This window comes from Labeo rohita, chromosome 20 (genome assembly GCF_022985175.1).
Source record: "Labeo rohita strain BAU-BD-2019 chromosome 20, IGBB_LRoh.1.0, whole genome shotgun sequence".
NCBI classification, from domain to species: Eukaryota; Metazoa; Chordata; class Actinopteri; order Cypriniformes; family Cyprinidae; genus Labeo; species Labeo rohita.
Genome location: NC_066888.1, coordinates 30,654,628 through 30,678,223, shown reverse-complemented (window position 1 = coordinate 30,678,223; position 23,596 = coordinate 30,654,628). Strand labels below are relative to the sequence as shown.

The 23,596-nt window shown below is 35.8% G+C and overlaps 1 protein-coding gene across 8 annotated transcripts in view; it reads left to right on the top strand.

The window, feature by feature from the left end:
- The window catches only part of LOC127183214 (filamin-A-interacting protein 1), a 38,946-nt gene extending 15,693 nt beyond the window's left edge, over positions 1 to 23,253 (top strand). Inside the window, exons 2-9 of one of the 8 annotated variants that reach the window (XR_007830004.1) lie at positions 3,250 to 3,534; positions 4,982 to 5,155; positions 5,268 to 5,446; positions 13,990 to 16,783; positions 16,953 to 17,017; positions 18,595 to 18,652; positions 20,454 to 20,542; positions 21,461 to 23,253. Coding sequence is in view for 5 of the 8 variants with exons in the window: in XM_051139124.1 (XP_050995081.1) it covers positions 3,256 to 3,534; positions 4,982 to 5,155; positions 5,268 to 5,446; positions 13,990 to 16,783; positions 18,595 to 18,774 (3,606 nt within the window). In the remaining 3 variants the exon portion in view is untranslated. Of the gene's footprint in view, positions 1 to 3,249; positions 3,535 to 4,981; positions 5,156 to 5,267; positions 5,447 to 13,989; positions 16,784 to 16,952; positions 17,018 to 18,594; positions 19,965 to 20,453; positions 21,430 to 21,460 lie in introns of those variants that run through there. The other 7 variants (XR_007830005.1, XR_007830006.1, XM_051139125.1 and 4 more) reach the window with 7 other exon arrangements.
- The last annotated feature ends 343 nt before the right edge of the window (positions 23,254 to 23,596 follow it).

The following is a 23,596-nucleotide window of genomic DNA, read 5'->3' as shown; positions in this document are numbered from 1 at the left end:
AAAACTATAAACTGTTTTTTTAAAAATCTGATTGGTTAATCACAATGTTGTTCCAGGGTCAACAGAGATGTTGATCCAGGAACATGTCGTACTTGGTAAAATCAGGTTCTGTGCACGCACATAGTGGTTGCAGAAAAACATGGGTAAAATCCATGGAATAAGAGGGGAAAAAAAACAATTTTTGTGCCTTTTGATGTCAAAATTGGAATGCAAATCATTTTTATAGAATACTGTCATCAAAGGTGCAATTTGAATCTAAATACATACATTTAAATGTACATACTATAGATGAAAACTGCTATGATTACTTTACTTTTAAAGCATAAATTTGATTTAAACAATAGGTCGACATAATATTTACATATGCTGTTAAAATTTTATTGTATGCTGTTAAAATTACTATTAACATTTTTGCAAGTTTATATCTCCTAATTCAGACTTTATAACTTGATTTAACTCAAAAATAGTGAGTTTGAAAATTCTGAGGGGAAAAAAAGCCAGAAGTGTGGGATATAAACTCCTATTCTGAGCCGAGGGGAAAATAGAGAATGCCGAGTTGTTTTTCCTTATTAGAATTGTGAGATACAATTGCAAGAATAAAGTCAGAATTTTGAAATCTAAAATCAAATTTACCTTTTATTAATAGTTTAATTCCGTGGCTCCATGAAATAAAAAAACCCCATCATTTTCTGTCAAAAAGCGCCACCCCAGTTTTGGATCTGTAAGACTATCCCACAATCTAACGTCAGTTTTGTTGAATAACAGTGCTTATCGCTGGGTGACAAGCCCTTGTACTATGCGGAGAACATTTTGAAAATGACATCTTATCAATATAATATATAATCTTTTTAAAATTAACTATTTTCTACCGTATCTGTGTAATTCTCTAGCTATAGTTTGAATAAGTATCTTTGAATAAAAAGGGCTAAATGAATTACTGTAGTTTGAAAAAGCTTCATTCCGATTAGATTAGTTCTCATAATATTGCTCAAATCCTCAAATGTGGGGCCTTTATGATCTAATTCAACATAGTGAACTGAACATCTTGTTTTAATAATAAGTTTCATTAAGTGCTCTGATCTTCTGCAGTTTCAGTCTTGTCATCGAGACACAGTTCTGATGGGAATATGGATGGTGAGCAATGTGTGGGATTGGAGCGGAGATCTCTCTGAGATACTCTGAGGGCAGTGCTGGATCTGAGCATGAGCCAGGCCAGATAGGTTGGGTGTGAGATCATACGGGAGGCAGCGCGTACGCACTTTATCAAAAAACCTGATGTCATAGTTGAGCTCAGCGCTCATTACATCCCTCTCTCTCTCGCTCTCTCTCTCTCAGGGAAATCCCCCTCTTAAATCCGCACATGGGAACATGAGACACGAGGCTGTTGCAGATTAGCTACAAGGGCAAACTACATATTAAAATATCAAGAGTTGGCTCAGAGCATGAGACTGCAGACATTTGATATGAGAGACTTGTAGAAAATGGTCCGTTAGAAACGTACACTGTTAAAAGTTGTTAAAGGAGAAGTCCACTTCCAAAACAAAGATTCACATATAATGTACTCACCCCCTTGTCATCCAAGATGTTCATGTCTTTCTTTCTTCAGTCGTAAACAAATTGTTTTTTGAGGAAAACATTTCAGGATTTTTCTCCATATAATGGACTGCTATGGTGCCCCGAGTTTGAACTTCCAAATCGCAGTTTAAATGCGGCTTCAAACGATCTCAAATGCGGTTGTAAACGATCCCAGCCAAGGAAAATCAAAAATCATTTCAAAATCATGCTACATCGCTGCAGAAGTACTGACACAGTCTTTGCAAAGTGAACATGCAAAGAAGATCAAACACCCTTAACAAAAAAGGTACAACAGCGATATAGGATGATTTTGAAGTTGAGGGAGAACATGAGATGGGAGTTTTTCGACATACCCTAACTGTCATGAACCAGAAAATAACAGGCAGAGTAAGACAAGACGAGCATTTGGCTTTAAAAAGTATATAAATTATATTTTTTTAATTAAAATAACTGATCATTACACTAGATAAGACCCTTCTTTCTCGGCTGGGATTGTTTACAATTGCATTTGAGATCGTTTAAATCTGCATTTAAACTGCATTTTGGAAGTTCAAACTCTGGGCACCATATCAGTCCATTATATGGAGAAAAATGCTATAGTGCATTAGCATCAGATGCACAGCAAAGAAATATATTCTTCCTCTGTATTTTTTTATCTAACAATTCTTAAGATACATGAAGTTGAGTAGCATCTGCTAAACATTTGCTCATCTTTAGGCCATCCAAGATATAGATAGGGTTTGTTTCTCCATCAGATTTGGAGAAATGTAGCATTCTATCACTTGCTCACCAATGGATGTGAATGGGTGCCATCAGAATGAGAGTCCAAACAGCTGATAAAAACATCACAATAATCCACAAGTAATCCACACCACTCCAATCCATCAAGTAACATGTAAAGGAAAAAGTGTTCCTTGTAAATGTTCCTTGTAAAGGAAAAAGCTGCGTGTTTGTAAGAAACAAATCAATAATTGATACATTTTTCGAATCACTGCTTCCGGTGAAAAGAGTCCATAATCCATAATAACACTTCCTCCTGTGAAAAAGTCACCTCATCTGAATCAGGAGAAAAATCTGCACAGATCAAGCACCATTTACAAGCCCAAACAGCTCTAAACAATTTCCACTGAGTTTTTTTGGATTACGGATTCATATTTTGTCCAAAATCAGTGGTTTGAAGTTAAAATATCTTCATGATAGATTTGTTTCTAATAAACACAGAGCTTTTGTTTTCTTTTGGCAATATGTTAATTGATGGACTGGAGTGGTGTGGATTACTTGTGGATTATTGTGATGTTTTTATCAGCTGTTTGGACTCTTATTCTGACGGCACCCATTCACTGCAGAGGATCCGTTGGTGAGCAAGTGATGCAATGCTACATTTCTACATTTCTCTGATGAAAAAAACAAACTCCTCTACATCTTGGATGTGCCAGTTGGGTCAGAAAAATCAACTTAATTCAAAGGTAAACCTATTTTTCTTACTATATTGGAAAATATTTTTAATTTTGATGCATTTGTACTGGAAAATAAAACAAAAATACAGAGAAAGAGTATCATTTTTGCAGTGTGCTGGAAGTTATTAGATGTTTCATTGTTCTGACTGTGTTATATTTTTAGGAGTTTATCTCTGGTATATCTGTGGATGATGTTCATCTTTGTTTGCATCTGCAGGTGAAGATGAGGTCCAGGACCAGCGATATGGAGGGACCAGAGAACAGACCACTGAAGCCGCTCGCTAAAATCCACAACATTGAAAAAGAAGGAAGCAAACAGGAGCTGATGAAGAAGAAAACCAAAGCTCGTGAGGAAAAAGAGAGCAGTGGGGAGAAGTCTGTTTCTGGGACATTGAAAAAACCTCAGAAGCCTTGTGAGATGCAGCAGAGGAGAGCCGGACTGATGGAGCTCTCTAAAGAAGAGCTCATCCATCTGCTGGGAGTCATGGAGGGAGAAGTTCAGGTGAGGTTTGACTGCATCATTGTTTTCCATGGTAAGTTAGACTGAAAACATTGATGTAGGATGTCACTTTCGCTGAGAAATTGTTTATAACTTTTGAATAATTACAAATGAAAGGCAAGTGACACATTGAATTAAACGTCAAATTTTGAAGTAGAAAGACTTCAATAGTATTTTCTTGGAAAACGTACTCCAGTAATCTTCGAAAAGCATCACTGTCATTCAAAAAGGAATTAATGATTATGAAGCTTTATACACTTTATACACTGATTCCATATTAATAAATAAAGATTTTACAATACAAACAGAGAGTAAACTGTAGTGTTTTGGTGCAAACTGTCGTATTGTTTTGTCAGGGTATTTGATTGTATGCTACACATTTTGGCAATTGAAATACACTACCGTTCATAAGTTTGGGGTCATTTCAATTTTTTTATGTACTTCTTTTCAGCAAGGATGCATTAGATTGATCAAATGCAACATTCATGACATTTATGATGCTACAAAATATTTATTTTAAAAATAAGTGCTGTTCTTGTAAACTATGACGCAGCATGACTGTTTTCAATAGATAATAACAAGAAATGTTACTTGAGCAGAAAATCAGCATATTAGAATGATTTCTGAAGGATCATGTGACTGGAGTAATGATGCTGAAAAATCAGCTTTGCACCACAAGAATAAATTACATTTTACAATATATTTAAATAGAAACCAGTCATTTGAAATTGTAATAATATTTCAAAATATTGTGCATACAGAAAATGTGCATACTGCACACAGTATATGTACAATATAATGAAGAAACTGTAAAAGAAGTATGATACACAGCCAAAGTCATATGGTTATTAGTGTTCAAGTTTTATGGAAGCATATAGCTCCCCCTGCTGGTGCACAGTGAGATTGTGACAGTTTGCACCATGACATATGATACAAAAGCTTGGAAAATTCCTTTAAAGTATTCCATTTTAATTTTTGTACGTTTTTATTTAAACCAGTTAATTTTTATCACGTTTTTAAACAGATTGACAATTGATTCAGCAAATGATGAATGCTTAGGAAAGTTTTTAAAAGTTTAAAAGGTAGTTTTCAACACTGTAAAAAATAAGTTGTCAGTAAAGCACAGATTGTTGGAGTATGTTTTATAGGAAAATACTGTAAAATTTCATGTTTAATTCAATGTGTTGCTTGCAGTTTCTTTGTAATTGTTTGTGAAATTTACTAGCAATTTCTAAGTGAAAATTGTTTTTACACCAAAAAATGTTCACTGTAGTATATTCTTAAAACAACATACTATGGTATAACATAGATATATATATTTTTTTTTAACATGTGCTATGTTATTACCAAAGTATCATGGAAATACCGTGGCATTTGAGTATGATAAACACTCATGGTACACTCGTGTGGTATTATGGTACCACAGTAAAGCAGTGATCGTGTCCTTTAGGCCCGTGAGGATATCATCCACATGCTGCAGTCTGAGAGAACGCGACCCGAGGTTCTGGAGGCTCATTACGGATCTGCGCTTCCTGTCAAACCTCTTCAAGCTCTCCAGAGAGACAGTCTGATGACCAGCAGCGACTTGATTAGAGACGATGTCTATGAGATCCCTATGATAGAGGTACCATATTAATCTCCAAACCGTTCAAACCTGAATTTGCGATGTAGGTTTTAAGATATTGTTGTGCCAAGGCAAGCGGTTTACGATGGTGATAATCCTTCTGTCTCTAAAGCTGGACCGTTTGGAGGAGAAGCACCGTGAGACGTACAGACGTATGTTAGAGCAGCTGCTCCTAGCTGAGAAATGCCACCGACGCACCGTCACCGAACTGGACAATGAAAAGCGCAAACACGTCGACTTTATGAACAAAAGTGATGATTTCACCAACCTGCTGGAGCAGGAGAGAGAAAGGTGAGAGAAAGAGCTTTACACAACATCCCATAGGGATGAATCAGAGATTTTTTTTAAATAAAATGTGCTCATAAAGTGGAAAAAAAATGAAAGGATAATTGTCTTACAGTGACTAGAATAAAGTGACATTACAAACTTTTTCTCTAAAACTGTTATTTTAGTTTTATTGAGATACTACTGTAGTTTTTATTCATATTTTGAGTTTTTTAGTCATTTTGTAGTGTAATTTTAGTTTTTTAAAGGTCTATATAGTTTGTATTATTTTTATTTCAGTTTTATTTTTAGTTTTTCGGTACATGAGAAATGTGAAATGTTATTTTATATCAGTTAATGTTTATTTTAAAGTAACAAAAAATGTTTAATGGATTTAGTTTTTAATTCAAAATAACCCTGCTCTGAAATTAGGCAGTGACAGAAAGATTAAAACTATAATATAATCATTTATATTTTTATTTTAACCATTTTTATCATGTTTTTAAACAGGTAATAATTAATTCAGATGATACATGATGATAACAGATGATAATTGATTCAGCAAATGACAAAAGGTAGTTTTCTACACTGTAAAATGATTTTTCGAAAGTCATAAATAAAACAAAGATTAACGCAGTTAATGTTTTTTTTCTGATTTTCAACTTCAACATTTTAATTAAATGTTTAAAAGTTTAATTAAATGCACTGCTTGCACTTTCTTTGTAACTGTTGCAAAATTTACAAGCAATATCTAAATGAAAATTGGTGTAGAAAATTGTTTCTAAGCCCTTTTTTTTGTGTAGTATCTATTGTGTAGTAACTTGTCACCAGTTTCAGACTACAACTATGTGATGTCAAAGCTGTGAATTGCACATGACTGTATTGGTACCACAGGCTGTTCTCAATCACACAAAGGGCCTTATAGTGGCAGATGAAGGGGTGACAGCATCAGAGAGGCCTGTCGTTATTGTGTTGCTCTTCTGAGAACGTGAAACAGGCAGATTGAGGCCCTGTCATTAGACCAGCATCATCTGAGCTATATATGGACATGAATAGATTCAAATGAACATAAATGACAACATGGGGAGCTCTGGGGCTCAGTAGTCTTTCTGGAAGCTCAGGGATCAGAGCAGCTACTTGAATAAATGTTGTTGAGGAAAAAATAAATATACATTTCACCTGAAAAAATGCCATTACTTATAAATACAGATTAAAAAATGTAGACATTATTTAAAAGTACATTATTTATACTTTATGGAATTTAAGTCCACTTCCAAAACAAAGATTCACATATAATGTACTTGTCATCCAAGATGTTCATGTCTTTCTTTCTTCATTCGTAAAGAAATTATGCTTTTTGAGGAAAAGATTTTTTTCTCCATATAATGGACTGATATGGTGCCCCGATTTTGAACTTCCAAATGAACTTCCAAAGGTCTTATCTAGCAAAACGATCGGTTGTTTTCATTTAAAAAATACAATTGAAATACTTTTTAATCTCAAATGCTCGTCTTGCCTTTCTCTCACTGAACTCTGTGTATTCTGGCTCAAGACAGAGTATGTTGAAAATCTCTAATCGTATTTTCTCCCTCAACTTCAAAAATCATTTCTAAATCATGCTACATCACTGCAGAAGTACCGACCCAGTCTTTGCAAAGTGAACATGCAAAGATCAAACACACAAAAAAAAGGTAAAACAGCAAAATAGGATGATTTTGAAGTTGAGGGAGAACATGAGATGGGAGTTTTTCGACATACCCTAACTGTCATGAACCGGAACAAAAACAGTCCAGGCAGAGTAAGACAAGACGAGCGTTTGACATTAAAAAGTATTTCAATTGTATTATTTTTATGAAAATAACCAATCGTTTCGCTAGATAAGACCCTTCTTCCTCGGCTGGGATTGTTTGAAGCCGCATTTAAACTGCATTTTGGAAGTTCAAAATCGGGGCACCATATCAGTCCATTATATGGAGAAAAATGCAGAAATGTTTTCCTTAAAAAACATAATTTCTTTACGACTGAAGAAAGAAAGACATGAACATCTTGGATGACAAGGGGGTACATTATAGTACACTATATGTGAATCTTTGTTTTGGAAGTGGACTTCTCTTTTAAATATCTAGTTTTACTTTGAAATATGATACTTTACAGAAGTGTTTAAAAACACAGAGGTATTGATTAAGGGTGTAATTATTGCACTGTAGACTTTTTATTATCGAAATCTGCGTATTTAATTGCACATACACTACTGTTTAAACATTTGAGGTTGGTAAGATTTTTTAATGTTTTTGAAAAAAAGTCTCTTTTGCTCACCAAGACAGGATTTATTTGATCAAAAGTACAGAAAAAACAGTCATACTGTGAAATATTTTTACAATTTAAAATAACCATTTTGCATTTGAATATGAAGAGTTCAGATGCAAAAGCCTCTAAATCCATCTGACGTATTTCTTTAAAATCAGCATATTCTTTCTGGTTACTTTGTACAGGTTTCTATGTAAGTACTGGTACTTCTGATTGGGCTTTTAGCGAGTTTGAAGTAAAAGTATTTGATGGACGTATATGACCGAGATGGCTTTTAGCTGGTTTTGCATTTGAACTCTTCATATATTGTCCGGTGTAATTTATTTCCATGATGCAATGCTGAATTTTCAGCATCATTACTCCAGTCTTGAGTGTCACATGATCCTTTAGAAATCATTCTAATATGCTCATTTCCTGCTCAAGAAACATTTCTGACATCTTTTGTTAAATTAAAATATCTTTGTCAATTTTAAACAATTTAATGCATCCTTCCTGAATAAAAGTATTAATAAAAAAATAAAACTCGTACTGACCCCAAGCTTTTGAATTGTAGTGTATTTTTTCCCCATTTAATATTATGACAAGCTCTCATATGCTAAATACAAATGATTTATTAAACAATATATTTATCTTTGGAAAATCAGGTGACTCATAACTTGGAAATCCAAACAGTTCCTGACAGAGACAATGAGCTCTTTCATATTCTGATAAGACCCCCATAGTGGTCAACCACAGTCGCGGTCCCCTGACTTCCCGTTTACCACCCTGAACTTGAGTAGCGAACAATATTTAGCTCAAAACGTCTTCATAAAAATGCTTTGAATTGAATTAACCTGAAATATGCTGAAAATATTTTTTAATTTGTGTTGTACTCTATGGTGCTGTACCCATGCAACTGTAAATATGGTCTAAATGTAGATTGAATCTTTTGATTTTCATTTTAATTGTACTGCATTTTTAAAATAGAGCTCATTTGTGTAATGCACCATCAAAAAACGTCATGGCAAATCTATAAAAACACAATTTCTAGTCTGTTGCAGTGGCAGCGTTCAGTCGCGCTCCTTCCTTCCTTCACTTATCACTCTCATCTCCAGCCCGTGTGTTTGCACATTCCTCCCTAATTCTCTCATTTCAGAGATTCATAGCAGGTGAGGTCACGCCTGCGCCGCGCCACCTGGGACCGAACGCCGGGCGATGGCGGGGAATCCCGCCAGGAATATAAAACTGCTGTGTGTTGAGCTTCTAGAAGCATCCGCAATGCCATTCCTCCTCAAATTACCCCTCTCGCTTTCACATGACATTTACACTTGCTGTTTTTCCTCTTGAAGTCCCACACTGAAGAAAGACTGTAATGTGATGAGGACAACTAGTTTTGTTCTTTGATTGACATATAGGTCAGTGAAAGATGGACGCTAATGATTTTACCGTCAACAAGTGTGTTGTGTTTCATGAAGTCAACATGGAGTCAAAAACACAAGCATATTCCTTTATTGACTGAATCTTTTTGGAACCTGTGATACTTTTATTCTTTTATGAATAAAAACTTAAAAAGAACTGCATTTATTAAAAATATGAATCTCTGTATTGTCACTTTTTTTATCAGTTTAACACATCCTTGCTGATTAAAAGTATTAATTCCTTTTAAAAAAAAGAAAGAAAAAAAAATGCACTGACCCCAAAAGTTTGAACAGTAGGGTATATTGTTACAAAAAATGTCTGTTTTGAATAAATACTGTTCTTTTTAACCTCTTATTCATCAAAGAATCCTGAAAAAAGTATCACAGGTTTAAAGCAACACAACTGTTCAGCATTGAAAATAAATCAGCATATTAAAATGATTTCTGAAGGATGTGACACTGAAGACTGGAGTAACGATGCAGATTTCAAATTCAGCTTTGATCACAGGAATAAATGACATTTTAAAATGTTACAATAGAAAACATTTTAAAATGCAGTAATATTTCACAATATTATTATTATTTTTTTCTTTATTTTTAATCAAATAAATGCAGCCTTGATGAGCCTTGAGGGACTTTTTTTAAAGATCAAAAATATGTAATATAATATATTTAATATATATTTGTAAAAAATATATATATATATATATATATATATATATATTCTCATGTTTTTATTGTGGTTTATTGTTAGTTAGCTGTTTTTTTTTTTGTTTTTTTTTTGTTATTTTTTACTTTTGTATCAAAATAACCCAACTGCAGTTTGATTGAGATTAATTGGAATGCACAATGAAAAAACATGATTTTTGAAAATTAAAAAAAAAAAAAAAACCCGAACTTTTCTGGTTTTGCAAATAAACTTCATACATAGTTTAACATGGAAATGTCACATTATAGAAGTAAAATGTGAATGCACATAAGTAAAACTTAAAACAAGGCAGAGGAAGGGGTGTGTTTAATGTTTGCCGCAGTTTTCTGGATTGTTGCTTGGTGGTTGCTAAGGTGTTTTTAATAGTTGTGCTCCAATTTAAACATCTAGGGGATTTTTTTCACCCGTTTTATGATCCTCCAGGAAAATTTTATGTCTGATCGCTTGAAGTAATAGCACATCATTTGTGTCTGGAGTTGCACATCAAAGTTCCGTTCTCACTGTAGGTACGTTAGCAAACATCCCCAATTAAAACTACATCTGGAAGTTTCATGTGCTCTTGATATTCAGGCTGTAATTTAAATCGCAAGCACATTTATACTAGACACCAAGAGATGATGTCACTCTATCACCATTCGCATGATTTATGATTTATAAGTCTCACGCTGCACATGTTACAGTGGATCTGATGCTTTCGGTAGAATTTCCCAGCTGTCATCTTAAACCTCTGCCAGAAAACGACCAACTGTATCACTAAACTTCCTGCGATAATTAAATGATTCAACCTTTTTCCAAATATTGTTTGCTGAGTAATGACCTTTTCACTTATACAGTAGATTGATTTATTGTGTCGGATTTGCATTCTTGTGACAGGGCTTCATCTGACCCAAAAGTGTGACATTGTTCTCTTACAAAACAAAACTTTTTCCTTGCATTGTTGTCTGTTCCCATGGGAACACTTGGTTGCATGTGAGAAAGGAAGTAATTGGGTCATTTTATAGTTTATACGAGATGGAAATTGTGCCTTTGAAATAATACAGAGGGTTTAGCGTATTGACCACAGCTCTAATTGACTGTTTCCTAAAACAATGTCCTGGGGAAAAGAATAAGAGAGGAAAGCTGAGAAAAACCGCATGAAAAGCTCTCGGATGGCTCCGCCTCCTTTGCCCAAACAAGGGCAGAGCAGCTCTATGTTAGAGGCATGATATCACCAGCAAGTGGGGCAATGCTGTTTCACACAACATTCACCTTTCACTGCGCTCGTGACATGGTTGGAATGCGATGGTTCATTCAGTGATGCTTTGAGCAGAGTAACTTCAAAAACATGTTAGGCATGGACCTACCTGGACTTCTTCCCAGCTAGATGGTGAGTTTAAAAAGAGTTTGAAATGAATGCAGTATTCATTAATGCATCTGTTTGGATATGTTATAGCATCTACCTGCTGTCGAATGCACAAAAGCGCATAGTGAGGAAATTAGATCAAGGAATAATGACAGAAATATGCTGCAGTGTCTGGCGCTTATTTCGCAAAGGTCCTCTCAACAGGGAGACTCCCGCAGAGCTAGATCAGTGTAAACATTCACCAGCATCATAGACTTTTCTTCAAGTGCTCTTGCTGGCACAGATTCCATTGTTGTGATGTGCTAGTAGACTTTTTCCCAGGTGGGAACTTTTTCCCGTTGAGGTGCCAAGCTGCCTGTGAGCTGTTTCGATTCTGTGATCATGCAAGCATGACATGTTCAGTAACTACTGTCAGAGAAAATCACTTAAGCGTTCAGACACTGTTGCTTTTCTCATTGTGGTCATGCTTGTCTTAAACTCCAGCCTTCTTACTTCATAACTGTACAGCTTTTTTGCAGAGTTTCTCAAGAAGGCAATACGATGAACACTTCATCCATATATAAAGTTTTTTATTATATAATATCCATTATGTTACACATTTACATTTACACATTAATCGGATTACTTTTGGATTACTTTTGACCTAACTCGTTTTGTCACATTGTTTTAAACAGGATAACCTTTTATATTACATCAAGGTTTCCCAGACTGTAAAGGAACTGCAGGGGGTTTGTGAGTTTAATGAAAGGCTAACAAGTAATTAAATAATAAAATGTCAAATTAAAATAAATCATCTTAAAATTCATTTACTAAAAATTAAGAAATATTTTATGTTTACATGCACACCATGTGACCATTAACCAATATCAGAGAATCGTGAACATGCAAATATAATACTTAATAATTAAAACATTTATTGAAAAATCTCAGGGGTGTTTAAAGGGGTCATCGATTATGATTTCACTTGTTTAACTTTAGTTAGTGTGTAATGTTGCTGTTTGAGCATAAACAGCATCTGCAAAGTTATAATGTTCAAAGTTCAGTGCAAAGGGAGATTTTGTCTTCTAAAGAATTGCTGATTGAACACCCCTTTAAAGTAAATATATTAGGTGAAAGAGGTTCAGATGACCAAAAGTTTGAGAATGTCTGCAAAAAAGAAATAGCAAGAATTTTTAATGAGTTTGAAAGACAAAAGTCTTTCGATAATACATAATAATGCATGGTTAAATAACCTACTGAGTGATAAATTCAATTAATTTAGTTAAATTAGTTTAGTTAAAATAAAAATGAATGTGTTCATCAGTAGGTGATGCAATGTTGAAACACATCTTAAACCTGAAATTATTTTTGTGAATTCATTGGTCAAATGCTGCGTCGCCACCTGAATACGCTTACCAAAAGTTTATTTTATTAAGTATACTTAAGTAAAGTTCAAGTATATTTTGAAGTATACTTCATGTAGTAAGTATACAAATATTACTTTACTAGTAGTATACTTGTAAGTGTACTATTTCAATACTCCTTGGGAATAAATTGGCCCACTTTCTAGTATATAAAAGTCTACTTTTAAGTATACTTTAGGTATATCAGTAGTAAACCTACAGTACACAACTAGTTTACATCTATGTTTTTAGTTTGAACTGCAACTATACTAAAAGTGAACTTTTATGTATAATCATAGTTTACGTATTAAATTTAGCATTTTGGTACACTTTGATGTATAGTCTCAGTAAACTACTAGTTTACTAGTTTTAGACTGGTAGTTGACTAATTAAATACTTGTAGCATTTTTAGTACACTTTGAAGTATAGTCTCAGTAAACTACTAGTTTAGTAGTTTTATACTGAAAGTTGACTAATTAAATACTTGTAGCATTTTAGTACACTTTGAAGTATAATCTCAGTAAACTACTAGTTTAGTAGTTTTATATTGGTAGTTTACTAATTACTTGTAGCATTTTTAGTACACTTTAAAGTATAGTCTCAGTAAACTACTAGTTTAATAGTTTTAGACTGGAAGTATACTCGTAAGTTTTCTTTTAAGTGAACTTTACATCATACTTTAAGTATACTACTATGTCCCCATTCAGGTATTAATCTGTGAATATCTGAACATACAAAACATCGAAAGAACAGCGTATCTGCTTGTAAACAAATCATTTTATTTTAGCTTCATGCATTCTTTTTTATAAACACTTGAATGTGGGTAAGTTTCATAAATAAGAAAAATAAATAAACAACATTTTTGAACTAAAAGCTGAAACAACAAGATTAAGTACAGCTCAAATATATTTAGACTTTTTCTAAGTTTGTCAAGTATACTTAAATGTCATTTAAAGCACATTTCTAAGAAGTGCATAAAAAGTATACTGAAAGTATACTTTCCTGTTTTTTTTAGTTTAAAAGAAGTATACTAGTAGCACACAGCAAAGGTAATTACTAATCTTTGTGCGCATGTCCACAAAACTGGACTTTTTGAGTGTATATAAGCAGTAGACTGTTTTAGAAAGGAAAATTTAAAAGATGAAGTGGAATTAGAAAGAATCAATACATGATGAATTTATTGCTATTGTGTGAATAAAATGTAATCAATCAAAACGTAGTCTGATTACAAGTATTTTTAAATGTAACTTACTCTAATTACAAGTACTTCATTTTTGGAATCTGATTATGTAATTCATACCACTCATCTTTTTTACATTTTTTTTTTTTTCTCAAATTGTTTCTGATTAACTGCTATGAAGTGGACCACAATTTGACCTTTATTTTGAATATGACTTCATCAGTTTGAATCTCTTTTTCTTTGATTTCACCAGACTCAAGAGACTGTTGGAGCAAGAGAAGGCGTATCAGGCTCGCAAGGACAAGGATCACAGCAAACGTCTTGAGAAAGTTCGGGAGGAGCTGGTTAAGTTGAAATCATTTGCCCTGATGCTGGTGGATGAAAGGCAGCTTCACATTGAACAGATTGACCAGCAAAGACAGAAGGTCCAGGATCTCAGCAAGAAGCTACATGAACGAGAGCAGCAGTTGGAGCTCATCAACAGCAAAGCTAAAGAGGACAGTCAGAGGATCCAAAGACTGGAGCTCGACCTAGAACATAAGACCTCCAAATTTTCACAGGAACATGAGGAGATGACTGCCAAGCTGGCCAAGCAGGAGTCTGAAAGTCGACAGCTGCGCCTGAAGCTGGCCAGCATGTCACGCAGGATTGAGGAGTTGGAGGAGGCCAATCGTACCCTGCAGAAGTCCGAGGAGGACCTTCAGGACCTGCGGGACAAAATAAGCAGAGGGGAGTGCGGGAACTCGAGCCTCATGGCCGAGCTGGAGAACCTTCGGAAAAGAGTTCTGGAAATGGAGGGGAAGGATGAGGAGATCACGAAAACAGAAGCACAGTGCAAGGAACTCAAGAGGAGGCTTCAGGATGAAGAGAATCACAGCCGTGAGCTGAAACTAGAGGTTGAAAAACTGCAAAAGAGGATGGTGGACCTGGAGAAACTGGAGGGGGCTTTCAATGTCAGCAAATCTGAATGTGCTCAGCTTCACAACAACCTGGAGAAAGAAAGAACCTTGACAAAGAGCTTGGCATGTGAGCTGGAAATGGTTAAAAACCATATCAAAGAACTTGAGAGCTCAGAATCGAGGCTGGAAAAGGCTGAGATGGGCTTAAAGGATGACTTGACCAAACTGAAGTCATTCACGGTGATCCTAATGGACGAGAGGAAGAACATGGCAGAACGAATCAAACAGGAAGAGCAGAAAAGTGAGGAGATTAACAAACTGTTTAAAGCGGAGCAATGCAAAGTCATGGAGGTCACAGAAAAGCTGATTGAGGAGAGTAAGAAGCTTCTAAAACTGAAGTCCGAAATGGAGATGAAAGTGTCTGCTCTTAGTAGGGAAAAAGATGACCTGAAATCTAAACTTGCAAGTGAAGAGGAAAAGCATAAGGATCTCAGTATAAAGTTATGTCAGATGCAAAGTAAAATGGATGAGCAAGAGGAAGCAGAGTGGGAGTCGTCAAGAAACAGAGCTAATGTTGACAAAGTTGGGTATCCCGATGAGGACAACAAGGTGAAGGAGCTCACAATGGAGATTGAGAGACTCAGGAACCGACTTAAACAGCTTGAGGTTGTGGAGGGCGATTTGTTGAAGACAGAGGACGAGTACGACATGCTTGAGAAGAAGTTCAGAACCGAGCAAGACAAAGCCAACGCTCTTTCCCAGCTCCTGGAGGAAATGAAGACTCAGATCACCAAAAACAAGGCCATAGAAAAAGGCGAGCTGGTAAGCCAAGAAGCTGAGCTGAGACTCCGCTGCAAGATGGAGGAGGCCAAAACGAGAGATCTTCAGGCTGACGTCCAAGCTCTAAAGGAGAAGATTCATGAGCTCATGAACAAAGAAGATCAACTGTCTCAACTTCAGGTAGACTATACGGTTCTCCAGCAGCGGTTTATTGAAGAGGAGGATAAAAAGAAAAACATGAGTCAAGAAGTTCTGAAACTAACCAAAGAGCTGGAAGCTACAAAGCGCTACAGCCGTGCTCTTAGACCCAGCATGAATGGAAGAAGGATTGTGGACGTTCCTCTCGCTTCCACTGCGGTCCAAACCGACGCAGACATGAACGAACACATCGAAGATGAGACTCCAGCTGTGTTCATCCAGAAGTCTGTTCTAGAGGAAAATCACATCATGAGTAATCTAAGGCAGAAAGGTCTCAAGAAGCCGACCGTGTTGGACCGCTACCCGCCGGCGGCTGCAGACCTGGGGACGAGGAAGTCCTGGAACCCTTGGATGAAGAAGAAAGAAGCTATTACTATCACTCAGGAAGTTCCATCAACCCAGGAAGTCAATGGCGTTGACCAGAGGTCAACAACATCACGCTTATCGCCAGAACTAACCATGTCTCAGAAACCCGGTCGGCCCCTTCATATTAAGGTAACTCCAGACCATCAGAGCAGCACTGCTACGTTGGAAATTACTAGTCCACGTGCTGAGGACTTCTTTTCCAGTACCACCATCATCCCAACTCTTGGGCTCCAGAAACCACGTATAACAATCGTTCCTACTTCTATGCTGCCAAAGTCCAAAACCAACGAAGGGCCAGCAGAACGGACAAAGTCTCCAGTCACTATAACAGCCATCTCCAGAGCAAAATCTCCAGAGAAAGCTAAAGGCTGCTACTCAGAGCATCCTGCTTCTCCTTTGTCCATCATAACTGTTAGCGCAACTCCAGTCTCCCAAGCGTCGATCTCTCCAGAGCCTCACGAGATGACCATGGGCAGGGCCGTGTTCAAGTTGACCCCTGAAAAGCAGACGGTTCCAACGCCCATCCGGAAATACAACTCCAACATTATAACCACAGAGGACAACAAGATCCACATCCACCTGGGGTCACCAGGGTTCAAGAAACCTCAGGAGGACAGAAGCGGCACAGTTACGGTTTGGCCTAACGGTGTGAGTTCAGACAGCAAGGAGATGTCAACGGGGACGGTTCTGCGCTCTCCCAGACAGACGTCGGCGAACATCGGGAACATGATTCACGGCAAGATGACCAGCAGCATCACAATAACCCCAATCACCTCAGCCCCATCCAGGTCTACTCAATCTGTGGTGAGTACCAGATTCATTACGTCATCGCTCTGTTTGGATTTTAGAAGATGCAGAACGTTGTGATAGAAAAGTGAGTGTCGAATGACAAGAATAGTCATTTAACAATTAATACTTTGTGATTTTGTGTGCCTAAAAACAAAATGATCATATTCAATCTTTTATATTTCAGTTGCTTCTGAAATGTTTCAAAATGATATCAGGGGGCGTCTGCTCCCTAGATAGCTCTCTTTCAAGGTATAGATAAATCAAATTCAATCTCCCCATCCATTATCGCTAACTAACACTGTACTGATGTGCTTGTCACCCAAGAAAGCTTGACAAGAAAATCCTTTAAATAGCGGCACAGACTGACCTGTCCCCTCATGTTTAACCTGTTGTAAAATCAAATAATGTGTGACCAGAACTAGGCTAACCTTCCTATCCTGCCTAGCAAAACCTACTAAATCAAGCACCAATTGTAATGAAAAGTTGTCAGCATTTTAAAGTATTGCATTTTACATTTGCAAATATTAAATAGTTTTTAAATAATAAATAAGTAATAATAAGTAAATACATTTTTAAATTATATATATAATACTTTGTGAAGACTTAATAACATTCCAGGATAACATATTTACTTTTGTGATTGGTCACCCTGTTTATTTTATTTTATTTATTGTAAAACTATATATTTATTTTAATTTTATTATTATTATTATTTATTTATTGCATAAGGGTCATTCTATAATTAGGGGTACATTTAGAATTTGACAATGTGAAGAAAAAGGTTTTCCTTTTTCCCAAAAACCCAAATATGATCTTACATAGCTGCTTTGAAACAATCTATATTGTATACAGTTATATATAATATATATTTGTTACTGTCCACCATGTTACCTTTACTGGGTAACAAAGTTGACAGGTAACTTTTTAGTGACATTTTTAGTGTTTTGGGCCTAAACTCAACATGGAAGCCTAGAACTACTGAGCATATGGTATGTATAGAAATATATTTTCATAAACAAAACATAAGTTTTAGCTAAATTGTCTTGTTAAAATTTGCAGCAATAATACCTGTGTAACACTGTTGACAGTCAGTTAATCCACTCTTGACGCAGGTTTGCTAATTTAACCAATATTAGGGGAAAGAGAGAGAACTTCTAGTGTTTCATCCATGTGCATCTAGAGGAAATATCATTATACAGTGCAAATAATACCAGAATGGAACAAACCATTTCTTTTTGAGAGGGGGTTTCGAGTGGGTAACTTAGTTGACAATGGTTTTTCGAACACAAATAAAACAAGTTATATCGCAGTAAACACTTATTATTTTTGAAGCACACATGCAAATGTCTTAATAACTAAATCTAATCTAACTGAAGGCAAAACTATGAAATTAATTTATATTTGAGGTAATTTTCATGCTTAAAAGCAGAGTAGAATGAGCAACTTAAAAATCGGACAGCTGAATACGAGGGTTGTTTGTGATATGAACATCATTTTTTAATAGAAGATACAGCTTTTTCAACATGTAGTAGTGTGATTGGGAAAAATATAATTGTGTACTAGAAAATTAACCATCGGGGCTTTATATTGATGAAACTATATAAAAAATATACCTCACTGACATGAGATGTACCCACAATTATAGAATGACCCATACATAAATGACCATTTAAGACTCAGGTTAAAAGCTTTCATTTTCAGAAACAGAAAGTTAGCCTGCATAAATACAAACACAAAATGCACTTATCATGGCAAACACATGGTTAATAAAAAATGAAACGCTCTCTAAAATGTGATCTCATTTCCGTTTGCCTTTTTTTTCTCAGCACGGAACGGATGTGCAGTCATCTCGCTCCACGGCAACGCGAATCCCCATGTCAAAAGGTATGAAAACAGGGAAAGCGGTCTTGTCCACGACGTCACGCTCTGAGAGCCAGTCTATGAAAATTGAACTGAGGAAATCTGCAGTTTGCAGCTCTGCAGCCGGAGCCGGAGGAAAGAGCTGAGATTGGCTCATGTTAATGTGGCACTGGAATTTAATCTAAGCACTACAGAACTGAAAGCAAAGCGTTGCAATGTAAAACAAAGCAATCATTGGCACTGGGGCCTCCGTTTTTAGATTGAGAAACAATATTGTGATATTGTAAATACTGTATGTCAGATCAGCCTTTATGTACAGACATTTATAGTTGGATCTCAGACAATTGGAACGTGTGCATGTGTGTTTTTTTTGTGCTAAAACAGTTGAACTAATCCTTCACCCTTTGTTTTTTTTCTTCCTCTTTAGTATTTATTTTTCCATTTACCATATCACTAAGGTTTTATTCTGTAAAACTGCTTGTGGAGGTTTCCAGAAGGATGGAAATGTATTAAATGTCGCTGAATTAATTTTGTGATTCCACTAAATAAATATTTTTCTGCCTTTGGAAAACATAGAAACATTCTTATTATTTTCTCTCTGGGTTTAATGATTATTTACATATTGATATTTGATAGGAAATTGGGGAGGAAATATTTATTTCTGTCATAATGTATGTTCTATGTATCTATGTACAGAATAAGGTCAGGAAACCTCCATAAATTGTGAATAACATTTTAAACCATACTGATATTAGTTAAGCATGTTTATAGGATAAACTGATACTCATGATTCACCCATTTTCATGACTTAATATTCTGACAGTGAAGGAGTTTTATATTATTCCTATAATTATTCCAATGCCTTTTGTTTCCTTGCAATTCAGTAACACATTCTGAATCAGTTACGATCAATGACACACTTTTGTTTTGTACGGAAAAGTTGATACAAATATTTATAAATACACGCTTCTAAACTGAATGTGTCACCCCATAGAAATTCATTTTTGTAAACATGATTTTTACCTCTTTGTACAAACTGAGGAAGGAGTCTAAATTATTGGTAAACAACATTATTTCACAGATTTGAACCCAGAATATTTGTGTAATTAAATTTTTGACACACATTTGTGCATAGGAGAAAAAGCTACTAAGCAAGTTTAATTTTAAAGAAACAGCTCACCCAAAAATTAAAGTTTGCTAAACATGTACTCACCCTCAGACCATCCAAGATGTACAGTAGATGAGGTTGTTTTTTCAAAGAAACAGATTTGGAGAAATGTAGCATTCCATCGCTTGCTCGCCAAAGGATCATTTGCATTGAATGGGTGCCGTCAGAACAAGAGTCCAAACAGCTGATAAAAATGTCGCAATAATTCACAAGTAATCCACACCACTCCAGTGCATCAGCTAATTTCTTGTGAACCAAAAAGCTGTGCGTTTGCAAGAAATAAATCCATCATTTATGTATTTTAACTCAAGAACATCAATGAAAAGTCCATCCTTTGTTGCTCTCTCACCTTAAAAATACCATTTTAGACTGTTTTTACTTGTAAACTGTGCTTGATCTGTGCACATTTCTCTCCTGGTTCACTTTTTTTGCTGGAGATAGCAATATTATGGATAGAGGGCTTGTATTTTAGCCAGAAGCAATGGTTTGAAGTTAAAAAGAAGTCTTAATAAAGGCTTCGTTTCTTACAAACACGTAACTTTCGGCTTCAGAAGATGTTAATTGATGAACTGGACTGGTGTGGATTACTTGTGGATTATTGTGATGTTTTCATCAGCTATTTGGATTCTCGTTCTGACGGCACCCATTTACTTGCAGAGGATGCATTGGTGAGCAAGTGATGGAATGCTACATTTCTCCCAATCTGATGAAGAAACAAACTCGCCTACATGTTGAATGGCCTGAGGGTGAGTAGATTTTCAGCAAATTTTCATTTTCGGGTAAACATCTCTATGTAGTGTTCTTCTGGTGATGTTACTGTGCAATCATTGTTTAGTTCTCCATCCAGGCCATCTGGGAGCCAGAGAACGCCGTTATGAGAAATAAGAAACAACAGCTGGAGATCTGGAGTCCCGTTTAACATCCTGATTGTGTCCTTCTGCCTGATACAAACTCGGCAATTACACAAATAAAGACAGGCCTTTTAATTTATCCGTCTAGCATTAAAGCAACAGTGTGCCCAAAAACGAAATGTGTGTCGTCATTTGCTCACCCTCATGTTGTGTGCCTTTCTTTCCTCCGTGATGTTTTGCAGAAGGTCCAGAATGATCTTTTTCATATGAGGCCTGGTGCTGTCAAGCTCCAAAAAAGCTCTCAAATCGCATTCAAATGTGCTTTCAATTCATTTTAAACGACATTAGCGAGAGAAGAATGAAAGTCAAATGGGTTTGGAACGACATGAGGGTGAGTAAACAATAACAGCGTTTGTATTTTTAGGTAGACTTTAAAGCATTTGTGTTTCTTACGAGAAAAAGCTGCTGTTGTGTGTGTCACTATCAAGGGCGTTTTAAATCAATTCATTCCATTTTCACCGCAGCCGACAAACTGACAGTGTTCATTTTCTAACCCATCCATGCGCAATAACAGGCTTTGGCAGCTCGCTGATGACATCACTCGTAAGATAAAGCTCACTGGATTCAACGGCGCGCTGCGATTCCCAGAAAGCAATCGTAAAATTGCTCTGATATTTTCACCATCCATGAACTTGGCCTCTCAAAAGCGCCTAACATGAATGTGAAACTGATTCTTTCCATGCAGTAAGCCGTGGGTTTCAGATGATTGCACTGTTTTCTCTGTAAGCTCACTTTCCCTGTTTTCATCCACAGAGAATGTTGTGCTCCATGTGAATCGAGAGCCGCGCTGAGGCTGTTTCAGGTCCGGTCCATAATATGCCTGACAGAAGGGTCCCTACGCCCCCCCTGCGTCCATATGCACCAGTGGAACGAGGGGAGAATCTGTCAAACCCGGTTCAAGCACAAGGATCTGTTGTGTTGCACCATATATGCATGCATACAGATTACACCAATGATTCAAGACCACAAGACAGGCAGACAGATTGCTGAACCCTGGATGCCAGAGAGTAAAAAAAGAAATCAAAATCGCACAGAACATGAAAAGTTGCAGAATGTGAGAAGAAGAGAAATCGATATGTTTTCTTTACATGCATTTTGAGAATAAATGCTTCAGTAAGACAGAAAAATCAACATGAAATCAAAATTGGCCCTATTTACTTTCATATTATGTTCAGGTCATCTTGAACCGGAGAGGATTTTTTTTTTTTTCCCCTTAAAATGCTGGTCAATTTTATTGCATTGGACTAAAACTTAGTGACTTTACTCACAGGATATAACAGCTTCCCAAACAAATTGGATCATTTTTGTACTTTTTTTCTTCTTGTAACACTTTGGTTTTCAAAAATGACTAGCCTGCAAAAAAAAAAAAAAAAAAAAAAGCTTTTTCCATATGCTGTTATTATTAAAACTTGGATTCAATCTTTTCATCATGTTTTCCTTCAGTTAGCGCAGGTTTTGCGTTTCTTTTTGGAACGGAATGATGATAGGCCTCATTGATCTGCACATATGCACCTCAGTTTTTAAGTAAATATCTGCAAATAGTGTTTTTTTCACTCAAAAACTGAGGTGCATGAGCTCAGCTGAATAAGGTCTCTGATCACTCCGTTCCAAAAAGAAATAAAAAACCAAGTTAACAAAAAGACCGAATCCATGATTTGGTAAAAATATAGCATAATAAGAGATTTACAAGCAATTTTTAAAATCCGCTCATTTTAAACCAGGAACTCCAGTAAATCTTGTTAAATATTCTGTTTCACCTGGAAATATGTTGCATTCATGTATAAATCAGGCTGTCTAACATTACATAATATATCGTTTGCTTTAAAAATGACTGGTTAAAGTGTCATACTGCTGGGAGCAGTTTATTGATCATTTATCAATCTCTGCTAGTATTTAATGGTGGCATTGATGTGTTAAAAGAATGAGAGAAGGTCATTTGGGGGAAAGGTGCATGATATTGTATGTTCAGTTAAGTCTGAAAATAAAGGTACTCACTGCACAGAAATGCAATCCACAAAGTCCTTATAATCAACAACTGTATTTAATTTCATTTATAGCATATGACCTGAATTCAGTATGAGCTCACTAAACTGAAGTGTGTGTCTGTCCTGCATATAAAAATGAGAAATTCACCCAATAAACACATTTATGAAGCATGTGACTTTCTGGTCCACTGGATGTGTTAAAATCTGCACCACAAATGCTTAAGGTTTAGGGACAAATACACATTTGCATGGGCATGTAGTGGAACCATTGTGGAAAAAGTAGTGTTTCAATGCAAAATTACGACATTATAAGATTTTTTATCTAATTTACCTTCAAAAAATCCTTAAAAATCACACACATTAAAGCCTTCCCTGGTGAAAAAAACAGCATATGCTGGTTAGGTAGGTTTTGATGCTGGTTTAAGCTGGTCCTTTGCTGGTTCCCCTTACGAAAAAGAAGTTAATTCAAGTGTGCTATTAGTATACTTCTTTTAAACTAAAACAGGAAAGTATACTTTGTCTACTTTTATGTACTTCTCAGAAATATACTTAAAATGACATTTAAGTATACTTGACTTATACTTATAGTAAATATACTATCAATATATTTATACTAAATATACTATACAAATATACTATCAGGGAATCTGTGTTTTCATATTTATAGATAAGTGATGCTATTACACATCTTATGTACAGACTTTTAAAAACACAAGTGAAGAAATAACCAAAACAGATGCTTCCACACTGTAAAAAATGCAAATACTTATTTTCCATTTTACGAAACAGTCTCAAATACTAAAAAATGCTATTTTCTTGAAACTATATAAAAACCCTTGTCAGACCAACAAAATTACCCCTAATGCTGTCCCATCAAACACAGTTGTCTGAACAAAGAATTTCG